Source organism: Corvus kubaryi, unplaced genomic scaffold (genome assembly GCF_017639235.1).
Source record: "Corvus kubaryi isolate FWS band 111438036 unplaced genomic scaffold, C.kubaryi_AGA036_p1.0 66, whole genome shotgun sequence".
In the NCBI taxonomy this organism is placed as follows: Eukaryota; Metazoa; Chordata; class Aves; order Passeriformes; family Corvidae; genus Corvus; species Corvus kubaryi.
The window spans coordinates 14,529,016-14,552,564 of record NW_024582054.1 but is presented as its reverse complement, the minus strand read 5'-3'; the positions used below and the strand labels follow the sequence as shown (position 1 = coordinate 14,552,564).

Genomic DNA, 23,549 nt, shown 5'->3' with positions numbered 1-23,549 from the left:
CTTTGTGGGCTTCCAAGAGTGATGTATGTACTTCATTTATTGGTAGGGACAGAATAATACCACAGGAAAAAAAATATTTTTAACAACAACTACAACAGAAAAAACAAGAAAAAACTCTGCAAAAACTTTTTGATATGCTCCAAAACTTCCATTATAAACACATCTGAACAGTTTTCAGGATTTCTTTTTCTTCATGATGTATGTTTGATTTTACTTCAGTTATTTTAAGAGAAAGATCATTTTCACTCAGAAATTACAACAATGCAGACATAGTTTCACTTCAGCACAGCAAGGAAAAAAAAAATAAATCAATTTTCTCAGGCTAAAATTTTTGCACTGCCTTAGGAAGTCAAAAAAAACCCCCAAAACCAAAACACTCTAGAGATAATCTCCACTCACTGGGAACATGAACCAGACAGCAGAAGGAAGTCCTGGGCAGGAGAAACATCCACTTGGGTGTCTGCAAGAGAAGGAAGGAAGGAAACAGGGAAAGGTTCCCTCTGCCAGGTCAGAAAGCATTAACTCTGCACTCTGTGAGCACCGCAGGGTTTGGGGAGCCTGTGCTGCCATCTTCAGGGATGCTCTCACCTTTCTGTGACCCAAAATCACAAATGGAGGAAAACAAAAAGGGGAAAAATTTCCACAAAAAAATAAGGAAGAGAAAAATGATATATCAGCTCTGCTCTTTTACCTCTGGGATTGCTGGTTGCCTGGTCTTGACTAGCTCATGGAGAAACACAGAAATTAAAATTGGGAAAGCCAAAAAAAATCCTGCCTAGACCACATGCATCCCCAGGCTGCACTAAAGCTAACTAATCATTGCTGTTTCACCCTGATTTCTCTCTCCTCTTCTAATGCAGAGTGGGATTATTCACTGAGCCTCGATGGCAGATGCTCAGTCGATGATGCTAACTAACCATCTCTTCTACAAAGCAATTTCGAAGAGACAGAGACCCCGACCCTTTCCCACAAGGGCTGAATTAAAATGAGTTAATTGTGTGCCCACAGGCTTCTCAAAGTCCTGTTTTGCAAGAACAAATCACAGGTATTCCAAAAACTCATGTATCTGTTATTCTTCCTCAAACAAAACAGTGAGATTTGAGAGATTTGAGTTGTTGTGGGGATATGTACTGCGTAATAACAATGGTAAATTGAAGAGGACAAACCCGATTCTCATTGTTTCTGACCCCGTGTTCATGTGCGTATCTTGAATATTTTTGAAGTGCTTTCTGATATGTGCAATTCTCCCTTTTTTTCCTGCTACAACCCATTCCACATTGTTGTAAATTCTTTGCCTCTTCTCTTACTTCTTACCTTGTTAGACATTCCTTACATTTTTCAAATTGCTTTATGGGCTTCCAACCACAGGGCCCTCATAGATCAAATATTACACAACAAAAACCAATTCACTAATATTGTATTTTCAAGCTGAAGATCATGTTGTTCGCCACTGACTATGCTAAGACATGACCTTCTTTGCTGGTCATAACACCGACTGAATGGGCACTGTATTCTCCAGATCTCTCTTGTCCTCTGGCCTCACTATCCCCACACCCTCAGCAAATATGACTGCTTCATCTTTTCAATTCCTCTGAATGACAAAATAGGAAATAACATCTTTATTCAAATTAATCACCGAGTATTTGCTCCTACTTAGGTCAGTATAGTTGCTGAAGGTTACAGAAATAAAATAGTACTATTGTATTTTATCAACATTAACAATCCATTTTTATTTAAAGCTTTTGGATTTGTATTTTATTTCATCCAGGTTACAGTTATTACTTCACGAAGTGGAAGAGTTCCTTTTTTATGCACTCAGATCGCTGTAAAAAAGTACATTAGAAATTATGATTTATAGTGAATAAGAAGTAACATGCAGTATGTTCTACCCACAAGGCTACTCAAAATTGTATGCATGTTAGGAGACCATTTCACTCATCCCATCTCTGAAGCCTAACACAGCATCTCTTCTGCTGTGTATAGACAGAGCTTCTGATGCAAAAAAAAGAAAAAAATTGTTTCTCCCATTAAAACTATAATGGAAAATAAGGAAAAATGTAGACATCTGAGCTGAAATTCAATCAGAACATTGGAATCCACCAAATAACCAATACTGCAATGCCAAGGTGGACACCAGGGGACACAGGACAATCCTGATCCCACGTTGAGGTGCCAGCTCTCAGACCAAAAAATTTTTGATCAACAACACCAACTCTTGCCCTGCCTTCCACATTTGCTTGCTTGCCTCCTGCTCAGCTTTGCTAACCTGCAAGAACAGTCAGGATCACAATTTAGCATAAGTGTGAATGAAAGAGGAAGGAAAATGGAAATGGTTTGCTCCTAACTGTAGAGACTCATACTAAACAAGTTGACTGAACAGAGTAGAAAACTGACAGATTATTTTAGTCATTCCACAAAATTTAATAGACAGTCATGTCTCACGTTGTCCTCGTCCTTCCTGTGATCCATCACATGCACTCAGCTTGGTCCATCTGTTTTGCTTGTCTCTCAAACATACACCTGCCTTCCCCCATGCTGGCCCTCACTTCACTCAACCAACTGGCTGACATTGTCTTGCAGACAGTGCCTGTGATGCCCTCTCTGCAAGACCTACATCTACTAAAAACACTGGCAGAAAGCAACTCACTAATGATGGGGGAGATGTGCAATGAAGGATTCATGCTTTGTCTTTCTGAAATCTGTACAAAACGTAAATGCACTCAGTCTATAAAACTGGACAGACTGCTCTTCTTTTCGCCAGTGCTGGCCTGCGGGAAAGAACAGAGCTGTCACATCCTTCATCTTTTGAGCTTTCTGACCTCTGCCTTGGTGCCTTCTCTGCCGATCCCTTTCCTTTCCCTGTTCACACCACACTTTCCAGGGCAGTACCGTGTTTCACCTCTAATACTGGGAGTGCACTGCAGTCTGGGCCCTGGGAAGAGGCATTCCCTATGTCATCCTGGAGTGAGCCTGCAGATCTGCTGCTCTGTGCCTCTGAACCTCTGTGACTGCTCCCAGAAGGACAAGCAGAGGCACAGGGGAGTTGTGTATCACACTGGGTGCATGCATGCTGCTGCAGAGGAGGGTATGAAAGACAAACTCTGTAGGAAATAGCAGACCACCACAGGGGAGCATGAACAGAGCCAGCAGGAGACAGCTTATCCATGCTGTGCTTTGGTCTATGCAGTAAGCCCAGCCTCTCACTTTCATAAGTGCTAAATTCACACAAAAATGTTTTTTTTAAAACCCACCACAGGCGATTAAGCTGTGATCTAGATTAATTAGCTGCCATATTTCATTTTTAAAATCAGAACTCGCCTGTGCTGACACCAGGGAAACTTATAATATTTTCACTCATACCTAACTGCCTCTGATTTTTCACACTGCCTAGAACTGAGCAGCTGCTCCCAGCCTCACCCATCCATGCCAGGCAAGTGCCTGCATCTACTGCAGGCACCCATCCAGGGTGCTGGGATGAGGGTGGAGGACCAGGGACCTCCTAATGAAAGTGCTGACCCTGGTGTAGCCTGTGTGCCCCAAGTAGCATTGCTTCAGTGTTGAAAACAAAAGATTGATGAATTGTATAATGTACTTTTACTGCTGTTAATTTTTCTGAGTGCTGCTGTTTTGTGTCTCCTGGAGGCTAACAGGCCCCTTTGGCCACAAAACAATATTTACTCCATCCTGGCAGCTGGGCTGCTGGAGGCAAAAGATGCATCCTTGCTCCCCAGGTGATAAGCAAATGTCAGAATGCACATCATGAAAAGGACATACCTGACAGAGGCTCAGCACCACAGCATGCAAACATGGCTCAGCTCTACCTCCTACTCCTGTGAAGTTCTTTCACTTTGCTCCTTCAAATCCTTCCAGAAAGCAGGAGGTAGGCGACAGTACTATTTAAGCAAGATCTTACAACTGACTTTTTCAAAACTAATTTCTCAGGTGGTAGACTCTCCTGTCCAGCACTGTATTGGTCCCTGTCCATTAAAACTGTAGCTCCTCAGAACAAATGCTGTTCAACTGACCTCCACAAAGTACCATTTAGTCCTGATGACACTTTATATAAGTGTTTACATAAGTGTTGCCTCAAAGAGCCCAGTCCCGAATCTCCAACTCCTACTGGAATTCTTTCATGGATTTAATAAGTTCACACTCCTGTTGCTTTATGTACTACCTTTACAGAAGTCATCATAACAGCACCTTCCCTAAGCCAAGGAGATGCTCTGAGACTCAGTTCAGCAAGAAGCATCTCCTGCAACAGAGACAGAGCTTCACAGAAGATATCCTTGCTTGCTTTAGCATAGCTGGAGACACACAAGAGGCATGCAGAGGGTTCATGCATAAAGCACATAGGAGAGGCAGCAAATTAATTTACACCAAGAAGTAGAAGACAGACACCATGTTACTCTCCTTATATTCATTGGCATATGAAGTATTTATATGAATAACAATGCAAATTATTCCTCAAAACCAGGTGAAACACAGAACCTTCCTTTCCTTCCCCATCTCTGTGTACAATTTCTACAATTCTACAGTTCTGCAAGCACTGCACAACTGTAAAGAGCTGCCAGAACAGGAACTACAAAGCAATTCCATCAGCCCATCAGCCCATGAACTTCTCAAGCAGAAGAGGTTTGCCATGTGTTGTTCTCTGTTCCCTCCATCCCACTCAGCAGGAAGGACTTAAGATAAAAGTAAAAGATGGGGAAAAACGAAAACCATTTCTTGTACCATACTGCAAGACCCAAAAGGTAAGCAACCTGTAATCCTGCAACGCAGGCATAGAGACTTGGAACCATATTAATACCCAGCAGTTGCCAGTAGAACATGCCAGAAATTTTTTTAGAATTGGTTGCTGGTCCCCGGTTCTCTCCTTTTCCAGCTCACTGACTGAGCTTTTTCTCTGGGGGATATCCTGTAGTATCTCTATCCCCATGAAAAACATCAGTGAAGACTTTCCTTCTTCCACGCCAAGTCACTGTTCCTCTAACTTGCCCCAAATGATGTTCAGGGCTCCACTGACATCCCACGTCACAGCAGTGTGTCATTCCTGCCTTTTCCACTGAAGCAGAAGTGCAGCACAGGCCTCCTACCAGCTGCTAATGTGTATCTTTCCTCGGTGGTTGCAGGGGTGCTAAATAAATCTCCTCATCCCAAGGGAACAGTTCTCTTTCTTCAGGCCCCATGACAATACACACAGCAGCTCTTCCCAATATCAGAAGCTCCATTTCAATGCTCCTCTTCCCTTTGAAAGATCCTGCTGCTTTATGTCTTACCACCTCTCCCCAGGGCAATTTGCTCCCAGCACCACCCAGCTTTCAGGTTCCCCACCATGGGGGCAGGAGGCAGGCTGTGCTTTCAGCCAGTGACAGGGTCATGACAGGGATATCAGGCAGAAGAGACCTGTGCATTCGTGTGGGCAAGCTTCTCATGTGTGCCTCTTCCTCACCTCACAAGGATGCTGATCACTACTTTCACCTTGCAGCAGAAAGACAAAACGAGACAGTCTGCAAATGCAAAGGAAAGCCCATTTCCAGTGCAACAGCCACATGGTGCATACTGAATTAAAAAGCTGGGAGAGAAACAAAGCAGTAGTTTTGCAAGTTTTGACCCCAATTTGTCAATTTTGAAGCCAATTCTCATTCAGTTTTAGCAAAAGACACCAGTGCATGTGCTAGCAGAATCTTTCTTCCTCCTCTGTGATCTCTCCTTTTCCTAAAGCTGTTGCATTCAAATTCCAGGTTTATGACAGAAGTAATGGCTTTGCGTTATCAGAGGATCTTCAGCAAAGTTAAATGAGAAAAGGTGTGAGAAACAGATGTATTCTATCACACCTCAGACAAAAACCTCAGTCACAAGTTGTTGTCAAAATGCGGCCACAGTGACTGGACTTTGCCGCTGGCTTTTCAGTCACTGTTTCTCTGTCCCAGTCTGACCTCAATCTCCATGACACAGGTTCTACCCTTGCTTGTCCTTCCCCAGCACACCATCTCCAATCAAACACAGTTCCAGCAGTGCTCAGTGGAAGTATACTGTTTACAATCCAAAATGCTCAAGATCATTCTGAATCATCAACTGTCCTTCAGATCTCTTGTGTAGAGCAGTAGAATATTGTCTGACATTGCATCTTGCATTTCCTTGCAGCATCAGAAGTCTCAGGATACTACAGAATCAGATGGTACTAAACTTAGACTTCCCACCCACAGGGGCATATCAGCGAGGTTTTGCTTAAGGCACAATTTGTTACATTTGCCACCTTCTTTTTCTTGATTTTATCTATTGCTATAAAGATGCAATTGCTATTCAGCTTGATGGTGTTACATAGATAGATACCTTAAAAGAAGCTTAAAACCAGAGGTGTGTCTCTTCTTCCCAGCTATCCTGTTGCAGTCTTCTTTCTCCTTTGCACAGGGGATGCATGGCTTTCATCCTCATAAATTTGGCAAAGGGCATTGTCCTCTGGAGATCTCTGGAATTCTCCACATGCTGGAATGCTTCTTTGGAGTCCTGCTTTACTCACCTCTGGTGTGTTTTTATCCAGATAATATTCTTTGCAACTTCAGCGAGTTCACACTTCACCTGCTCTCACACCTCATTTGGCATTTTGTCCTCTGTGCATTTTAGCAATGCATCAAACTGCTCCCCAATTACCACTATGCAGCCTTCTCCAACATACTCCAAATTATTCCCAAAGAGGTGAAAGAATCATTTCATGCATTAGAAACATGAAACCTGAACTCTGAAAGAATCAGCCAGTGATCTGAGGCACTAATAGCACCTGGCAGAGTTTTATGGAAAGAAAATCGCTTGTTTCTGCCATTACCATACAAAGATTTAGTTGATTCCTGTCCTGTCACTTCAATATGATTTTTTATATGGGTTCCAGGTATTTCTTCTACTGTGATGTTGAACTGAATGACCTAATGTTAATCTTGTACCAATTTTACATTGGTGTAACCAACCTGATTTTCACAGTTCCTTGTCATTTACAGTAGCAAAAACAACAACAGATTCATATTCAAAGCACCTTAGAAGACAGTTTTAAAAAGAAAGTTCCCAAGCATGCTCAAAGCTTGTAGATGGCTTCTTCATCTTGTGGTTTCTGCTTATCTAGTTTCCTATATAAATTCTCAACACCAGCCTCTTTCTTCAACAGCAGTGACAGCATTTCATGGTTGCTAGCTACTCTCAGAAGATGAAGTAACCTGATATAAATTACCTATTGCTGCAAGTGCAACAGAACCTGTTAGCACAGTAGTCACTTCTAGAAGGCTGCAAGTACAGACTACATTATTACAGGTAGAAGGTTTTCTATCATGGCAGAAGTCATTTTAATATGGCATTCTCCTCAAAGATTTTTCTCTATGGCTATTAAAGGGTTTTTCCCTGCTTCAGTAGCCCACATCATGAACAGTGGACTACATCCTTGTCCTAACTCTCACATTGGTGACGTACAAAAGCTACAGCGAGACCACTCGGATGTCATTCTTCCAGGAGAAACCAGAGACAACGAGGATTGAGAACAGCAGTCAAAGTAACAGGCAACAGCCAAAAGAATGGACTGCTCCTGGTTAAATCCGCATTTAATTGTTGCTCATTGCTATTCATTTACCCTGACTGGGTAGCTGATAAACAACATGATAAACCAGCTACTGAGTAAGAAAAAGATAGAGGATATTTAAAACAAATACCTCTACATATTCATCATACTGTGATGTGGATAAGCTATACTCTAAATTAGATGAGAAATTCCTGTATATCCTAATGAGACACAACAGATGCTTTTGACGAACCAATTGTAATTTTAAGACAACATACCGGTCATTCTTAGCTCAGGTTGCCAGAGCCCAACCATTCAGGTCTCAATGATCTCCATGACAGTTATACTCCCAAGGAACTAGGTAGGGGATACTTCTCTTCCACATATGTTTAGCCTAAATGGATCTAAAATTTCTGTGTGTCACTTTATTAGGAAGTGACTGACAAACTAGAGAGAGTTTTAAGACACCATAAAAGGATCGGGCAAACTCAACTATCATGTAAAAACCGTCAAAGGACTGAACTGAACTGAAATACAGTAGGGTTTTTCTGAACATAAGCCAACACTTTTTCACTGCTGTGGGTGACCAAGCACTTGCACAGGTTGCCCAGAGACGTTGCGGTGTCCCTCATCGTGGAGATACCCAAAAGCAGTCTGGACCTGGTCCTGAGCAACCAGCTCTAGATGGTCCTGCTTGAGCAAGGGGTTGGACCAGATGACCTCCAAAGGTCTCTTCCAACCTCAGCAATTCTGTGATTCTGTGAGAAAGCAAGAGATCACTCCACTTTGGAAACAGTGTACGTAACACAAATGATGCAGTCATAAAGATTAATGTATTTCTCAAAGGCTGCGTGAAATTCATAGGCGAAACATTAAGGTTTCCCCTTCCCCATCAAGCTTCCTTACCATGAGATCTTCACAGACTGTGGAATCATCCTTCAGGCATCCAAACTTATACTAGGAAGATGCTGAAGGGAGTGCACGGCAGGGATGCCAGAGAGTCTCCCTGGAGACTCCGTGAGGTCCATGAACATGGAAATGCTCTCTTAATGCAATAATGAGAGCACTGCCAAGATGCCCAGGAGGAACCCACATGTACTTTTAGAGGAGGACAAAGTAATTTTAACGTTTTCAAAGAGCTGGCCTCTGAAAACAAAGGTGAGACTGCTGCCCTCCAGGCCGGCCCCGCAGCCCCCTGTGCAACCCGGCGCACTGTCAGCAGAGCCCTGCAGATGGCTGCAGAGCTCTTCCAGCTCCTACCTGCACTACAGCAGTGGGCACTTGAAGGCAAGGACACTGGCCAGTCCTGCACTGAAGGAAGCAAAATTGTTCTCCTTTCAAAAGATGGACATTTCTCTCTATGCTGCCTTTACTTCTACCCAAATATAACAGCCAGTCGCCTGCAGGCTGAATATCGCTGTCTTTAACCTCACAGAGATCCTCCGTTTACAAGTTTTCCCACGACGACAGCTGAAAGACAGAGATGCTGCGGCCCTTGAATGTGACAGTGAACTCCTCGTACACAAGAACAATTTGTCGCTCAAGATGCTTTTCTCAACAAGGGTCTGTAGTCCTAAGAAGCTATTATGGAGCAGATATTTGAAAAGATGTATCCATTCCTCCTCATGCCCACAGCAGCCACATCTTCTTTTTCCCTTCCCGAGACTCCCACCTAACTGCGTCGAAGGTCTCGCAGCCTTCTTCTTATACCTCACATCAGGATCAAGCACTTTTCCTAAAACAAGCCACCTTTGTCCACCGTCTTTCCCTTAAACTCCACCTTTAGCAATGAATCCTTTAAAAAAAAAAAATTAAAATTGAGATCTCCATCACTTTGGATGCCCTCCTTCCTCCGAAGCCATGTCTCCTACTTCCTTCTCCCCTCTCCAGTGTTACACAGCAGATCTGTGTAGCGACAGGGGGTTTTGCATCACAAAATTTTGTGTGCAAATCCTTCCTCTATCTCGAGGGATTCATGAGTTTTTCTGTGTCTACCTTGTATCAGTTACATGCTTTGAGCACAGGGTAGCCTGATGTCTTGCAGGTCTCTCAACAATTATGGACAGCTCCCCATCACAGGCACACTGACATTCAGTGGAATTCAGTGCCCAAGTCAGACCACTCTCCTTGAAAATTCTGCAGTACGATACCATTTCCTCGTAGTTTATATTTACCTGGTCCCTTTCCAATCTATCCATCTGAATCAAGTAATTGTCTTCTAAGAGGGAGTCAAGAACTTATAATAGACACCGGCTGCCCATTCTCTTTTAATCCATCCAATATTAGACTCGTTAGTCATCAGGATAACAATCCTATTTGCAAATCAGCTACCTTTATCAGATAACCAGTGGGACCTAGTACAATATCTATTAGTCCAACAATATCACAACCAAGATATATAACTGGTTCTGTACAAAAACCTTTCTTCTAATCCTTCTTAAACTCAACAAGACTGATCGGCTTTTATTATTCATGAATTAATTTTTAACTCTTGGTCCAGCAGGGGAATTGAATCTATAACATTTTGCAGAGACCGAAGCAAAGTAACAGTATGTTGAAAAAGTAAACCAGCCAAAAGCAGGCATTTTTTCTTCTTTCAACAAAGAATTAAGAGGGTTGAATCTGTTTTTCCCTAAACACCCAAGGGAAAAGTCTAAGGAAAATTAGCACATTCAAACACATATAGATACCACATCACTGTACTGTGAGAGCTTTTGTTTTTGTTTCATAATTATGTTATTTTTTAAAGGCCATGGAATTAAATGTTAGTATTTTAAAAAACAAGTCCATGTTAGATTAGGAAATCAAGAAGGGAAATTTCAACAGAGACAGTCCATATTATTAGAGAAGTAATGATCATGGGCAGTGATTAGGGTTTATAGTTGCTCTGTAATGACAGTCCCCTAACTTTAATTGCTAGGAAAAAAGAAGCTGCTCTGTAGGAAAATAAAAAAACACTTTAAAAAAGAGTAAAAATACAATTGTCAGAAACACTGTAGGTGATGAAATTAAAAAAACCTCCAAAATATTTCATAATCAAATAACCTTTTAAGTTATTCCATAAGGGGAAGCATATTTTGTGTCTTACTAAACCAAAATTGCATTTAAAAAAAAAAAAGAGAACATTTCCAAAACCACCAAAAATTAAATAAACAGATAAAAGAAATTCCAAATCACTGACTTTTATGGCTATGGCATTTAAGCCCATCTTTATCTTGACAATGTTATAGCTGGATCTATGTTCTGCATACTGTTTTTCAAATTACTCTCTAATAGTCCATTTAAAGAAAATCTCTGTTCCTCTTTAAAAAACACCAGTTTACTGATTTATAAACAGAAGATCTAACTGTAGTTATTTAGCCGCACCTAATCCTATATAATCCATAATAATATATATTTCCAGAGAAACACCCAGTTTTTTCAGCGCAAATGTTCTAGATGATGTATTTGTACAGCATTTTACATTTACTAAACACCTTCTATGTAAGGCCATGAACAGATTTACAAGCTTGAATTAATAAAGACTAGAAACAGCCTTGTGATTAAGACAGACAGTCCTATCCTTATTGCTTTTTCATTTGTTCATTTATACACTAATACACACAGAAATACGTAACCACATGCAGAAAGTCTTGCATATGCATCCAAAGAGACACTGGATGGATGAGTGAAAAAGTACACTATGCAACATCAAATGAACACTTGATTATATATAAAATTATATAGTTTATATACATGTGTTCTGTTAAATCATAGTGTGTGCACGATTATGTAAAATTAAGTGCATACACACACCCCTGACAGACATCCATCCATGCACTCACATATCTCTGTATGCAAGATAACTCTTTTCTGTCCTACTTTGGCACATCCTAGTCCTCCACAGTGTGCTTGGTGCCCCTACACAACTTGTACCAATTATTCCAAAGGAGATGCATCTGGCATCATCTATGTAAAATAATATCTATGAATGCGTGATACACTTAAACATCATCTTCATAAAGTCATATTTGCTATAACCTATTAAGGCAAAGAGAACCCATGGCAGGTAAAGTCATCATCCTCCACAACGCCCAAGCACCACAATGCAAGTTCCCGTGTTGGGATTCCCTTGGATGTGAAGGTGAGTCTGGATTGTACCAGACAGCTGTGGCCTCCTCCCTACTGCAGTCCCTGGTCAGGCTGCACATCACTGCTCGAAGCCGCTGTTTGACACAGGTATACGGAGAGCCCTGATCCAGCCAGGTACCTTTGCACTACTGACTAATCTGATAACAAAAATTACCTACTGTAGAGTGTCAGGCAATAGGCACCAATGATTTTTAGAATTTTTTCAGTGTCTCCCTGTACCATTACCCCCTTAGCCTACAAAAATGACCAAAAAACCCCCCAAAAACTCCCTTATCAACAGAAATACAAAAACTATTAGGAAACTGAATTAAACTCTTAAGGATAAAAGCAGAAGCAACATCATATATTTCTGAAAAGGAACTGAAGCAGGACTGAATTTATGTGTTCTAAAGAATTAAATCACTCTTCCTCTACAGCACTTTCTGAACTGTTAAAACTAGATGGCAATCACATGCCATACATGGTCCAGAAACAAAGAAAAATAAAATGACAGCAAGTCCTTAAAATTAATGTGTAAATATAAATTGTTTTTAAAATTATAAGCAAAGCATGTAGAAAACGTATACACTGAAAATGTGTATAGGTTAATTCTGGTTGTGTGCACTACAAATAAATTTTAAACCAAATCCCCAAAATTGGTAACGTCCTATGTTCTCCACCGCTATGTTGCCACGTCTGTGAAAAACTCATCTAGATAAGTGTAATTTCTTAAATCATGAAACAAATATGTTTGAGAAATAGAAACTTGTCAGTTTAACTGAACAAAAACAATACAGAAGACTCTGGAAAAACAAAATCTGTTGAAGAATAATTCTTTAGTGTCCTTCAGCTCTTTAATTTTTTAATACAGAAAATGATGTAAATCTCAGTGAGAAATTTGGTTTGTAATCATTCATGTCAGTACATTATAAAAAGTACTTGCGGACACTGACAGAAAATCCTATTTCTGTTTTATTTTCACCCAAGCGCTTATACATCCTTAAAATTATCATCTTCATATGCAAAGTCATAACAGGAGAATTGAACATTTTTTTAAAGCTGTTCTTTTGACCTTTGTCTTGAGTGAAAGGACAGCGAGACAATACACTCACCAGCATTGTTCACAGTGACGGCTCCATCACCGGAGACTGAGGGCCATTATTACAAAAGGGAACTTTAAAGTGACATGAGAAAAAGGGGAAAAAACCCTAGAAAATAACACTTCTTAATAAGCTGTATGTACAAACCCCCGTTCAGACCGGCAGACATACAGCAAGAAGAAATCTTCATGTAAGAAGATCTGCAGTAAGATACAGATAATCAATTCAAAACAAAAGGTGCTGTAAGAAATTTTCTCCTGTTATGCAGGATACTCTAAGGTGGAGGTCCCACTACCATCACCCACATTATAGGCTATGCTAATTTAAGAAAAATACATAATCTTTATTAAAATACATGGTAAATCAAACACAATGCAGGAATGGAAAAGGAAAATTTGGACAGAAAGAAGGGGTTCTCATCAAACGCTCTTATCCTACCAAGAAGAAACTAGAATAGGTTTCCTTTTCCTTCCAAGCCTTCAACAGGATGCAATATTTGAGAGATGTCCTTACCGTCACGACAAAAAATTGTATAAAAAAGGCCACCCCTCCCTATATTTAACTGATTTCCTTTCACATACAGAAAAATGCAAGAATAAATAGAGCTCTGTCCAAAACAGGAACAGTCCTATCACAAATTTTATTGCAATTTCAGTCTTATCTTGAAAACAAAAAAGAAAAAAGAGACGATTAATATGAAAAAGTGAAGTAGCCCCTTTCTGCTTCCTATGCACACATAAGTTTGTGACTTTTTGAACTGATTCTGTGTTGTTCACCAAATCCATATGGATCAGGAATATCTTTTGTAGGACAAAGAAGTCATCCTAAGGTTGACTAGACTGAGATTTGCCAGGATTCCATAAAATGAATAGGATTTGTTAGATATTTATTCCTTCCCCATTCAGAAAGGGAGTGCAAGAAAATTCCGTCTCAGCAGGGACAGAGAGCCATCGCAGGTTGTGTGATAACAGCTTGCCACCTGCTTTTTGCAAGTTGTCTCTGTGAAGTGCAAGGGGCACTGAGTAGTAACGTTGCCTGTGGTGATAGGAATGCACTGAACAGCTCAGTATGCAAAAGCACTTACTGGTACACAGCGCTCTTCACAAAGGGCATTGCAGAATGCTTTCCAGGCTGTGTCAGAAGTGCTAGGAGGGGAAATATTAGTGCATGTGTCACAGGAGGAACATAAGCACTTGCTATCCAAATAAAAGAAGGTATAAGCAAATACGGGTACGATACTGCTCATAGCCAAAAAAAAAAAATGGGGGGGGGGGGGGAGGAGGAATAAGACAGGAAACTTAGCAGCAGTCACATTAGAAGGAGCATTTCTCTGCAAGAACAGCGAGGGTTAACAGTGACATATAAGCTCCGGTCCAGTCAAGATAGGGTCAAATGATGTGCAGTGAAAGTTTCAAGTCCTCAATCCCCCAGAGCTTGTTTGCTAATTACATTTGCAATTACAAACATGACAAATATATTATTATACAGTGCGTTCCACCTTGAGCAGACATGTTTCTCCTCACGGACAGTCACTGCCAGCAGCCAGACTCTCAAGCACTGGAAGAATCAAAGGGCACTGTGCTCCAGCTGCAAGCATCATTTTTTTGTGGGCATTTCTATTTCTCTGAAGAGACAGGGCAAAGCTTTAGAGAGAGGCAGCATAAAAAGGATGGAAACAAATGCGAAGAGTAAGTTATTAGAATTTAATTTCTAAGAAGTAAAACTTGCCAGGTCAATGGCTATTACTAAAAAGAGTACTAAATTGTGTTCTGTTGTCAATGACAGGCACAAGGCACTTTATACATGCAAGCTACATAGAAATGACTACATTCAAAATTCAAATGCAGCTAAAACTCAAATGCAGCAAAGACAGAAAGAAATCAAGTGTTTCCTTTATTTTTTGGCAAGGTCACCATAACCATGTACTGCTAATATCTTCCTTATTAAGTCCCTTCACTAAACAAACAACCATTCTGATTCATAGTTTGTCATGGAAACTCTGATCTTTCCCCCTTTTTTCCCCCAGTTTCTAGAGCAGCATTACCTAAGAAGCTCACTGCTGGGTTCTGGGCAGATGCTGTATTTACTTGCTCACACTGCACAGACTAAAAATTCTGTTGTGCTCCCTGGCTGTAATGCTACTGCCAGGAGCTCCACAGAATAAAGAACAGGTCTGACTGGGAAGAATTTCCTACTTATGCAGTCTGCACTGGAATTGGGGATGTGCAGCACTGTGACCCCCAACTCCTAAACTAAGAAGCACAAGTTAGTATAAGAAGTTGGGGAAAGGATTTTGGCTTTTATATTCAAGATTTGTCACTACTTTTTGCTTCTTTTACTATTTCTTTCCTTAATTAAATCTCTCCTAGACATTTTACACACTTTGGAGAAGTTCTACCTTGCTCCTGACAGAACCCGTAAATTTCATCTACACTCACGTTTAAACCTTTTACCTTCTCCCTGTTTCTGTTCCCTATGAGAATTTGTATTCTTCAAGCCCTGGAAAATTTTGTAAAGACACCCACTGACACAATGCACAAAACTTCTTACTGAACCTAAATAATTTGAAGAATACAGGTATTTTCAAACAACATGAAATTCAGAGCTGTAGTGACAGTACAGAAACAGGGCTGGGAAATAACAGCGGAAAGGGCACAGAGAGTAGAGCAACATTCTCTTGGAGAGGAAGAAAACGGGATGTGAAATCTCTATCACAGCAACTTTCTCTGATGCAATCTCTCCAAAGTCTTTCCTCTCTCAGGCTAAATGCAATATTTATTGACTACTTCAAATCAATACAATGAAAAAATCCTATTTTTTAAATATATTGATCTTTCCATATTTCCCAATAATTGATAATGATTAGATCATGTTTACTTTTAAAAGTGGAATTAGAAGAGGAGGGAAAAGTTAATACAAATACTTTAAAGGTACCGATTTCCTCATCAGCTCCACGCTCACTAAGCTTAGTGTAGTGAGACCCCATTTTATGATGGGAACCTTGTCAGAAACCCAGTAACTACACCAATTCCTTATAGAGGTTTTTCAATTTATTCTGTCAACAAAACAAACAGCTCCATCCTATTCTCTCCAATTAACAACTCCTCCCAATCCCAGCCTCTGAGATATATTCAGAGCAGACAGTTGCATTCAGATTCTCTGACTCAGATTTCCTCCCATTCACAGAATATTGAGATTTCCAGTAACCTCTGAAATCAAGTCACATTACTTCAGTCTGCGCATTAGAGTCAGTGACAGCAACTTTGTTAATTCTCTGCCGCAAGATCTGGAATTTGCTCCTTCATTGCCTTAAAATTCCAACACTATACCTTTCCATCTCTCTATCAAATATGTAATTTATTCCTTTCAACTTTTTCCTTCTGTTCATAAAATATTTTTTTTTTTTTTACGTCAGTGACTCACATGCCTTTCTTGTACATCAGAGGAAACAGTGTAAGAGACCTATCATCTGGCAGGATGCTCTCATTTGCCAATGATTTTTATTTTACCTTCATAATGGATCCTTGGTCAGTTTCTGTCTGTCATGTAGAACATTAACTAGAAACAGAAATGGCAATTTTGTAGTGCTATCAACATTTCTAGTGGCAGAAATGGCAGTTTTCTGCCTATAATGAGGCAGAAAACAAATTCTCTGATATTTGGAAGTTAATACGGAAAAGTAAAAATGCTGTATTCTACTCTCCTCTGAAAGAGCCTTATGTTTGCATATGAGAGAGATACAACACCAATGCTCCATATGACCATGCATATGCACATACATATGCACAAACAAATATTTACAGATGCACACGTGTGCTTGTGTGTGACTACAATGACATATTTTATATGGCAGAGTGTACATCTGTGGTGTCTGCACACGCATTCCTTCCTGCTGTACCGCAGACAGACGCTGTCAGTACAGTTTAACTAATGTATTCTCACCATATGCCCTCACCTGAGAGACAAACTGCAGGTACAAATCATTGCCTTTGTTAATTTCCCAATTCCAAAATGCTTTAAACAAATTCCAATTCATACAAAAGCTTCCTCCTTGGAGCTGCATCACCTACCCCAGGAACAATTCTCCCAGAGGTCAGTACCAAAATGTAGTAAGCGGTTGCTAAAGAGCGGATTTCTGTGTAAGAAAATAAATGCATACATGGCCTTAGAATACATGCACAGGAGGTCAAAATTAGGAAGAAGCATTTTCTTACCCTCCCTGAAAGATTCTGCACTGAGAAAAACCACACAACCTGCTAATCAGAACTTCCACAGGTTCCTGGTGTAATTGCTTAGATCAGTACACACAGGCAATGGAAAGGGAACTTTCACTGCTTGAGGAAAATAAACACAAAACCAGAAGAACAAATTAGGAGCAAGGAATTCCTTTGTTTAGTTTTTGTTCAGATTCATTTTGGGTCTGACTGTTACAAAAATTAAGATCTCATCAAACTTCAAGGTGAAAGGAGTCACCTCTCCTCTCCTTTGCCTTGTTCATTCTCTCTCTGTTTCAATAATTATGAGGTAAAATACAGTTTCCAGGGAACTGTATAGATCATATATTGAGTGACCACATCCACTTCTCTTCCAATATTTTAGTCTTCCCCATATTTTTTCCTATAACTTAACAAGCAACTCAACAAGAAGGAGCAGTTTGCAATATTTTTAAACTTGTTCCAAATTTAAGGTTTAATGTTTAAAAAATGCCATCCGCAGAATTAAAAGTGGCATTAAAAAAAAAAAGAAAGAAGATAACTTAAAATCATTTCAATAGCTAGCAGTCAAAACAGTAAATCAGTGCAGTAAGAATAATATGCTTACACAGCTAGTTAGGGATACAGGCACAAATACGACACCTGTATTTACATTGTATGTTCACAATGTAATTGTGTTACAGTGGGAGAAAAAGATGGTTAAACAGATATACACTGGGCCAACTCATCCTCAGCTACAGGAATGCAATGTGAAATCTAGTCTTAATAAAACCAGAATGTAAATCAAATCAGTACCTGACACACTGCACATATACCTTTATATATATTGTATTTTTAAAGCTGCTCACATCTTACTTCTCTCAGCAACTTTTTTTAGACTTTTCTGCACTCCGTTAAATTAAAAAAATTGAAAAAATTGAGGTTTAAATATTCTAAATTATATTTCTCTATTTTACCAAACCTCGACAATGTTAAAGAGAAGGTCAGTTGGCACACAGAACCAAGCACCTCTTTAAACAAAGAGCTCTCCAACAGTTTCTCATCTCAAAAAGCAGCACTCTCTGTCTGCTGTAAAGCCATAGGGGCTCAGTGGCACTTCCCCCAGGGCCACCTTCATCTGTCTACTCAGCAGCCAAGGAGTTGTGCATATGGGTAAGGTGCACTTGACATTTTTGAGAGCTGACTTAGAGCCCATGAAAAAGTAAAACTGGTGAATGGCAACACAACATGCAGATTACTTCTTACTATTTCATGTTGTTTGAGTTCCTTTTCTCAATGCCAAAAGTAAAAAAAAAATAAAAGGAAAAAGTTAAGAGACAATATAGTAAGTGATGAAGATCTAGCTTTTCATTGTAGCATTTCGTTCTTTTCTTTTTTTTACGAAGGTAGATGCATCTTCTATTTTTGCCTTAATGTTAAGACTCCCAGCAGCATACAGAATATATTTCCCTTAAGAAACTGTTTGTTTATTTTTAATTCAAAATGGAGCAGCCACAAGTGCAGCACCAGTGGGGAAAAGAAAATCACATGGGTTAGATTATTAATTTCTATTAACAATACTAAGTCTCATTTTAATGAAACTGCTGGAAGCTGGGGATTAAAGGAAAGAGAAATGAGTGTAAAGACAGATGGACTATCAGAAAACAAGATACAGAAAGACAAATAAAAGCTGAAATGAGGAAATAGAGGTATTTGTGGATGATTTGTTTGATTTTAATTATTTTAATTCTACTAAATACAATGTGTTCTTAAGACAAAATCAATGAAATAGGCAAAATTACTTTATTCCCACCTCTGATGACACCACAAAACCTGCATAGGTGACACACAGATTAACATGCAAACACACAAAAGGGGAGTCTGCTCAGGGTGAGATTTATTAGAGAAATGCATTTAAAATTAATTGTTCCAGTCAGCTGGATGTAAATGCTGAAAAGGTTTTGCCTTGTTTCCTAACTTCCCAACAGGATCAAACCAACCTTAACGCACCAAAGTGATTTTAAACACAGCATTACCAGGCACAGCCCACTTCGGAATACAAAGAGCAGTAGCAGATGCTAAGGTATGAGCCACCAGTCCCAGCTTGGGATGTCTGTTTGCCAGCCCTCCGACTCACTCCACTCTTTCCCTGGGCAGGCTATCCAAAACAGTAGTCTGTGGGAACTTGAATTTCCATAGTGCATTTCAGATGAAAAGCAGACTTTTGAAATAAAAGACAGTGCTCTAGTGGATCTGCTTCATATAATTTTATATGCACATCTCTTTATAGGCACCTTGTAATTCATCTAATAAAAATCCTAGCACAGACGGAAAGTAAAACTGCGCAGAAAGGACTGTCAGCACTCACTGTTAGCTGCCTGTTCCTAGGAGATGAAGCATTAGAGGGAGAAGTTACACGGCAAGAAAGAAACACACCAACACGCCTACCCTCCCCGCCAAGTGCTGTTCCGCGGACTCCGCCGCACCTGTCGGCGCGGAGGTGCACCCTGCCCTGCCCTGCCCGCGGCCGGCCGCTCCGAGACACCCGGCACACGCGGTGCCCCGCGGGGGCGGGCGGCGGCGGCTCTGCGGCACGGAGGCAGCGGGACTGCGGGGTCGCTGCCCCATCCCACCCGCAGCGGGACGCAACGCCGGTCCCAGCCCGCCCCCGGCCCGCCCGGTCCCGGCACGGCACACTCACTGGTTGTGGTAGCCGAGCGGGTCGGAGATGCACAGCTCGGAAATGTCCATCAGTCCAGTTTGAGCATTCCCGGTTAGAAGAAAAAAAAAAAAAGGAAAAAATAAAAGAAGAAAGAAAGAAAGAAAAAACACAAGGTAACAACTAAACTGCAGCGGGCTGGGAGGGCGGGGAGCGCCGGGAAGAGGAGCCGGCCCGAGCCCGGCGGCGGGGCAGGGGCGGCGGGCGGGCGACGGGAGGCAGCGCCGCTCCGCTCCGCACCCGCGTGCGGACACACTGACGGCGGCAGGAGGCGGGCGGCGCGCAGGACACGGCCACGGGGGATTTCGCCGCCCCGAGCCCCGCTGTAGCTTTAACGCCGGGAGACGGATGGAGACGGCAGGGCGGCTATTGGCTCCCTCGCAGGGGCTGGGCTTGGAGGGCGGCTGGGGAAGGCACGGCCGGGGGGGGCCGAGGGACCCGGCACCGCAGCGCGGCCGGCGGCACCGCGCAGCTCCAGCCTGGCACGGCTGCGCTGCGCCGGGACGGGAAGGGGCGTCCCGGTCCGGGGCCGGAGGAGTCGGCGCGCCGCGGGGCTCAGTGCGGGCCGGCAGCCGGGCTGCCCCTGGCCCGGCGGCGCGGGTGACACGGGTGACACGGGTGACACGGGAGCGCAGCTCCGGCTCGGTCCCGCCGCGGGAGCGGTCGCAGCGGCAGCGCACGCGCCCCTTCCCTCTTCCCCACTGGTCTGTCAGTCGTGGACAGCGGCTGCGGAGTTCAGGGTTGTGCAAAAACTTGAGGTAAAGGGTGCCCCGTGGACTATTTACACGGGCGTGCCGGCGGGCGCAGCAGCCCACATGCTCAGCACAGGGCACCAGCGTGCCACTGGAACATGCGTGTCCCAGGCACTGTTACATGCAAACACACGACTCCACAAACACGCACTTCGTGCACAAGCACAGACCCGCGTCTCAGCGCGGCACAGCCTAATCGCGGCACTCGGAAATCTGTTTTCCCGTACCTATATCCATTCCCACAAACGTGTGCAGAAGAGCGCCCGAATCCCGTTTCAGAGCAGTGTAGTTTAGATATCGCTTCAGTGCAGTTTATGAAACCACACTGCAATAAGTCAGTGAGATCAGACATTCGGGATAACAGCACATATTCCCAGGCACAAAAAACATAGCTACAGACCCTCAGAAATCTTCACAAATATCAAAACTGCTGCACACAACTAATTTCACGAAGGACACATTTTCAAAGCTCTGCATATGTACCGACTGCTGCTAGAGTCCGTGTGCTTTCACAGTTCCTGCACACATTTTCACGCTCACACAATTGCACTGCATATTTACAGCCACACACCAACACCTATCTGAAGGTCCCTTTCCATAAAAGCACACGAACCTCTCGGGCACATGCCTACCACACAGAATCTTGCACTGAACGCCTGACTCACACAGAACTGCACTAAAGGGTCTGTTTGCCCCTTGCTACCTACTCTGTGCCTCTCAAACTGCACTCACAAACCTCACTTGTGTCTCTCCTATGCTTCTAGTTCATGTTTAGATGTTTGCTGCTCAAATATATAAAAATATCCTTTACAGGTAGACGAAAAACAGAGGTCATTCTAAAACAAAATACATACAACTATACCTGGATAAAAGCTTTGTTCTCTTATGCCAGGCAAATAAAATTTTAAAAAGTAGAAATTAGGAGGGTATTTCTAAATATAAAACCCAGAATGTAATGTGAGGCAACGATGTACAACACCAGGAGAAGCAAAGGGCAGACTAGAGCTTTTTGGATGACGGGTAATACAGCGTAAAAGAAAATTCAATGTGGCTCAGCTATAAGCAATAAACACAGGATAAATTAGGCTACAACTTTTCATACAATCAGTATTTGTAGAAACTTGAGAATATTCAGAAAAGAGGAATGCCCAAATTCAAAGCCAGTGTAACTACCTTCTCTACCAGAGATCCTAACAAATGCATATAAACTGATGGTGTGCCCCAATGTCTCCCCAGGCCATGTGAGGACAAGTTCTCTGATTCTGATCACCTATATTTAAAGAATGTCAAGACAGAGATCTTTTATGGTAAAAGGTATACATGAAGACAGGACAGAAAACAGGTTAGTTTAAAAAATGGAGACAGAGAGAAGACGTATCCAGTTTTAAGAGTACAGCAGAATCTGATTACCTGAATGTTGCAGGTGGCACAATTCATATCATACATTTTTCCATGATGCAGAATTAATACAAGTGAAACATATATACATATACCTTTGTACACTTAAGTGATATATCATCAGAGCAGAAACTCTAAGATGCTTTAAATGTTGAAGAGACAAGAGAAAAGCTTTAGCAAGGCATTAGCATTAGGAGGGCCCAAGATTGTAAGGAATCTCACTAACCACATCGGAGAACACCTGACCAAGTAGAGGCAAGGACAAAACCAGCACCGTTGTGTTTCCAACAGAAATCTGAAGCCAGAGAGGACTGACTGGTGACTTAGTTGCCCCATGAAGAAGATTCCTGTTGCACAGTAGCAAGAGAGGCAGGAGGAAGCACACAGGGTCAGGGTCTGGGCGGACTACAGTTCAAGAACAGTCAGGGTGTTTGCAGTGAGCTGATTTTGACAGAAAGCAATTTTCTTCAGAAAGGTGCACCCTGGCTGTATCCTGACAGCAAAGATTAGCTCTGGTGTAGGCTCTCAGTGAATGGGAGACCAGAGTGGGAATGGCTTGGCAGGCGGGTTCTGCTCTCCCAATAGCTGATGTTTTAGTTTTGCTCTTTAACTTTTATCCAGGCTGAGGTGAGGCAAGCAGGGAGCCATGAGATTGCCTGGCACAAGGTCCACAGGGCTGAATTAACTGATATAAACAGTACAATAGTGGGTTTGTACTCTGGAAATGGGCTGTTGCTGACAGAGGACTACCTGGGTGAAGTGGGCATTTGCAGAGTGGTGCAGAAATGTAATATTAATCTCTTCTGACCCAGTGCAAATGGACAAATTGAGCTTCCACTGCCTTGAGAGTAAGCTGTGCAGAGGTCTGACCCTTCCTTTCTGAGAAGGATAGAAAGGAAGAGTCTGCTGGCTGGGCTTGATCTGCCAACCTGAATTCCCTAAGAAAGAGAACAAGAGTCCTGCAAGCTGATTATGGAACCTCAGAAGGCTTCATCCTTTGCAAACATACAGCTGAGCTCTTCTTACAGCTTTAGCCAATTTCTCTTCCCTCAAAGAATAAAGAAGGAAACACTGATCTCAACATGACTATCCTTCAGATACATGTGGTTTTTAAAATAATTCCAGGATGAAGTTAGAAAGGACTGTAAGATTAAGCTGGTAGATCTGGAAGCAAAAGAACTCTGTTAGGGTAAACCCAAGGCAGAACTCCACATGCAACAGAAGCACTAGGCTTGGTTTGTGAGCACAGCCTTTGTTTGCTGCCCTGACCAAATCCTCCCCTGGAATTGCTGCTCTCTCACTGCAAGAGGGGCAGGAAACCATCCTGGCCAACTCAGTCTGTGGCCTCTGAACAGAGCTTACCCACAGGTGCTCTGGTAAGTGCTACCCTTTGGGATGACTTTCATAAGGCAGCTGCTGGCTTTTGAGGTCACCTGTTCTCCTCACACGTTGTCCCAATGCAGAGCAACAATGTTCCATCAATGTTAGCCTTGGACAGATCACAATCAGAGCACTATAGGCTGATGGACTGATAGGCAGTATCAGTTCTTTGAGACATGCAATATGGAAAGAAAAGAAATGAAGGAAGAGAGAAGAGAGAAGAGAAAAGAAGAGAAGAGAAGAGAAGAGAAGAGAAGAGAAGAGAAAAAGAAAAGAGAAAAGAAAAGAAAAGAAAAAAGAAGAAATGAAAGGAAAAGAATGGAAAAGAATGGAAAAGAATGGAAAAGAATGGAAAAG

At 41.9% G+C, this 23,549-nt stretch overlaps 1 protein-coding gene across 2 annotated transcripts in view; it reads right to left on the bottom strand.

Moving 5' to 3' along the window:
* ESRRB (estrogen related receptor beta) overlaps positions 1–23,549 on the bottom strand; it is a 134,539-nt gene that overhangs the window by 65,525 nt on the left and 45,465 nt on the right. The window contains exon 1 of one of the 2 annotated variants that reach the window (XM_042047223.1): positions 19,645–19,871. The exons of the other annotated variant lie outside the window; for it this stretch is intronic. Within the exon in view, the coding sequence (XP_041903157.1) occupies positions 19,645–19,694 (50 nt within the window). The 5' untranslated portion in view covers positions 19,695–19,871. Of the gene's footprint in view, positions 1–19,644; positions 19,872–23,549 lie in introns of those variants that run through there. 2 annotated transcript variants of the gene reach the window in all.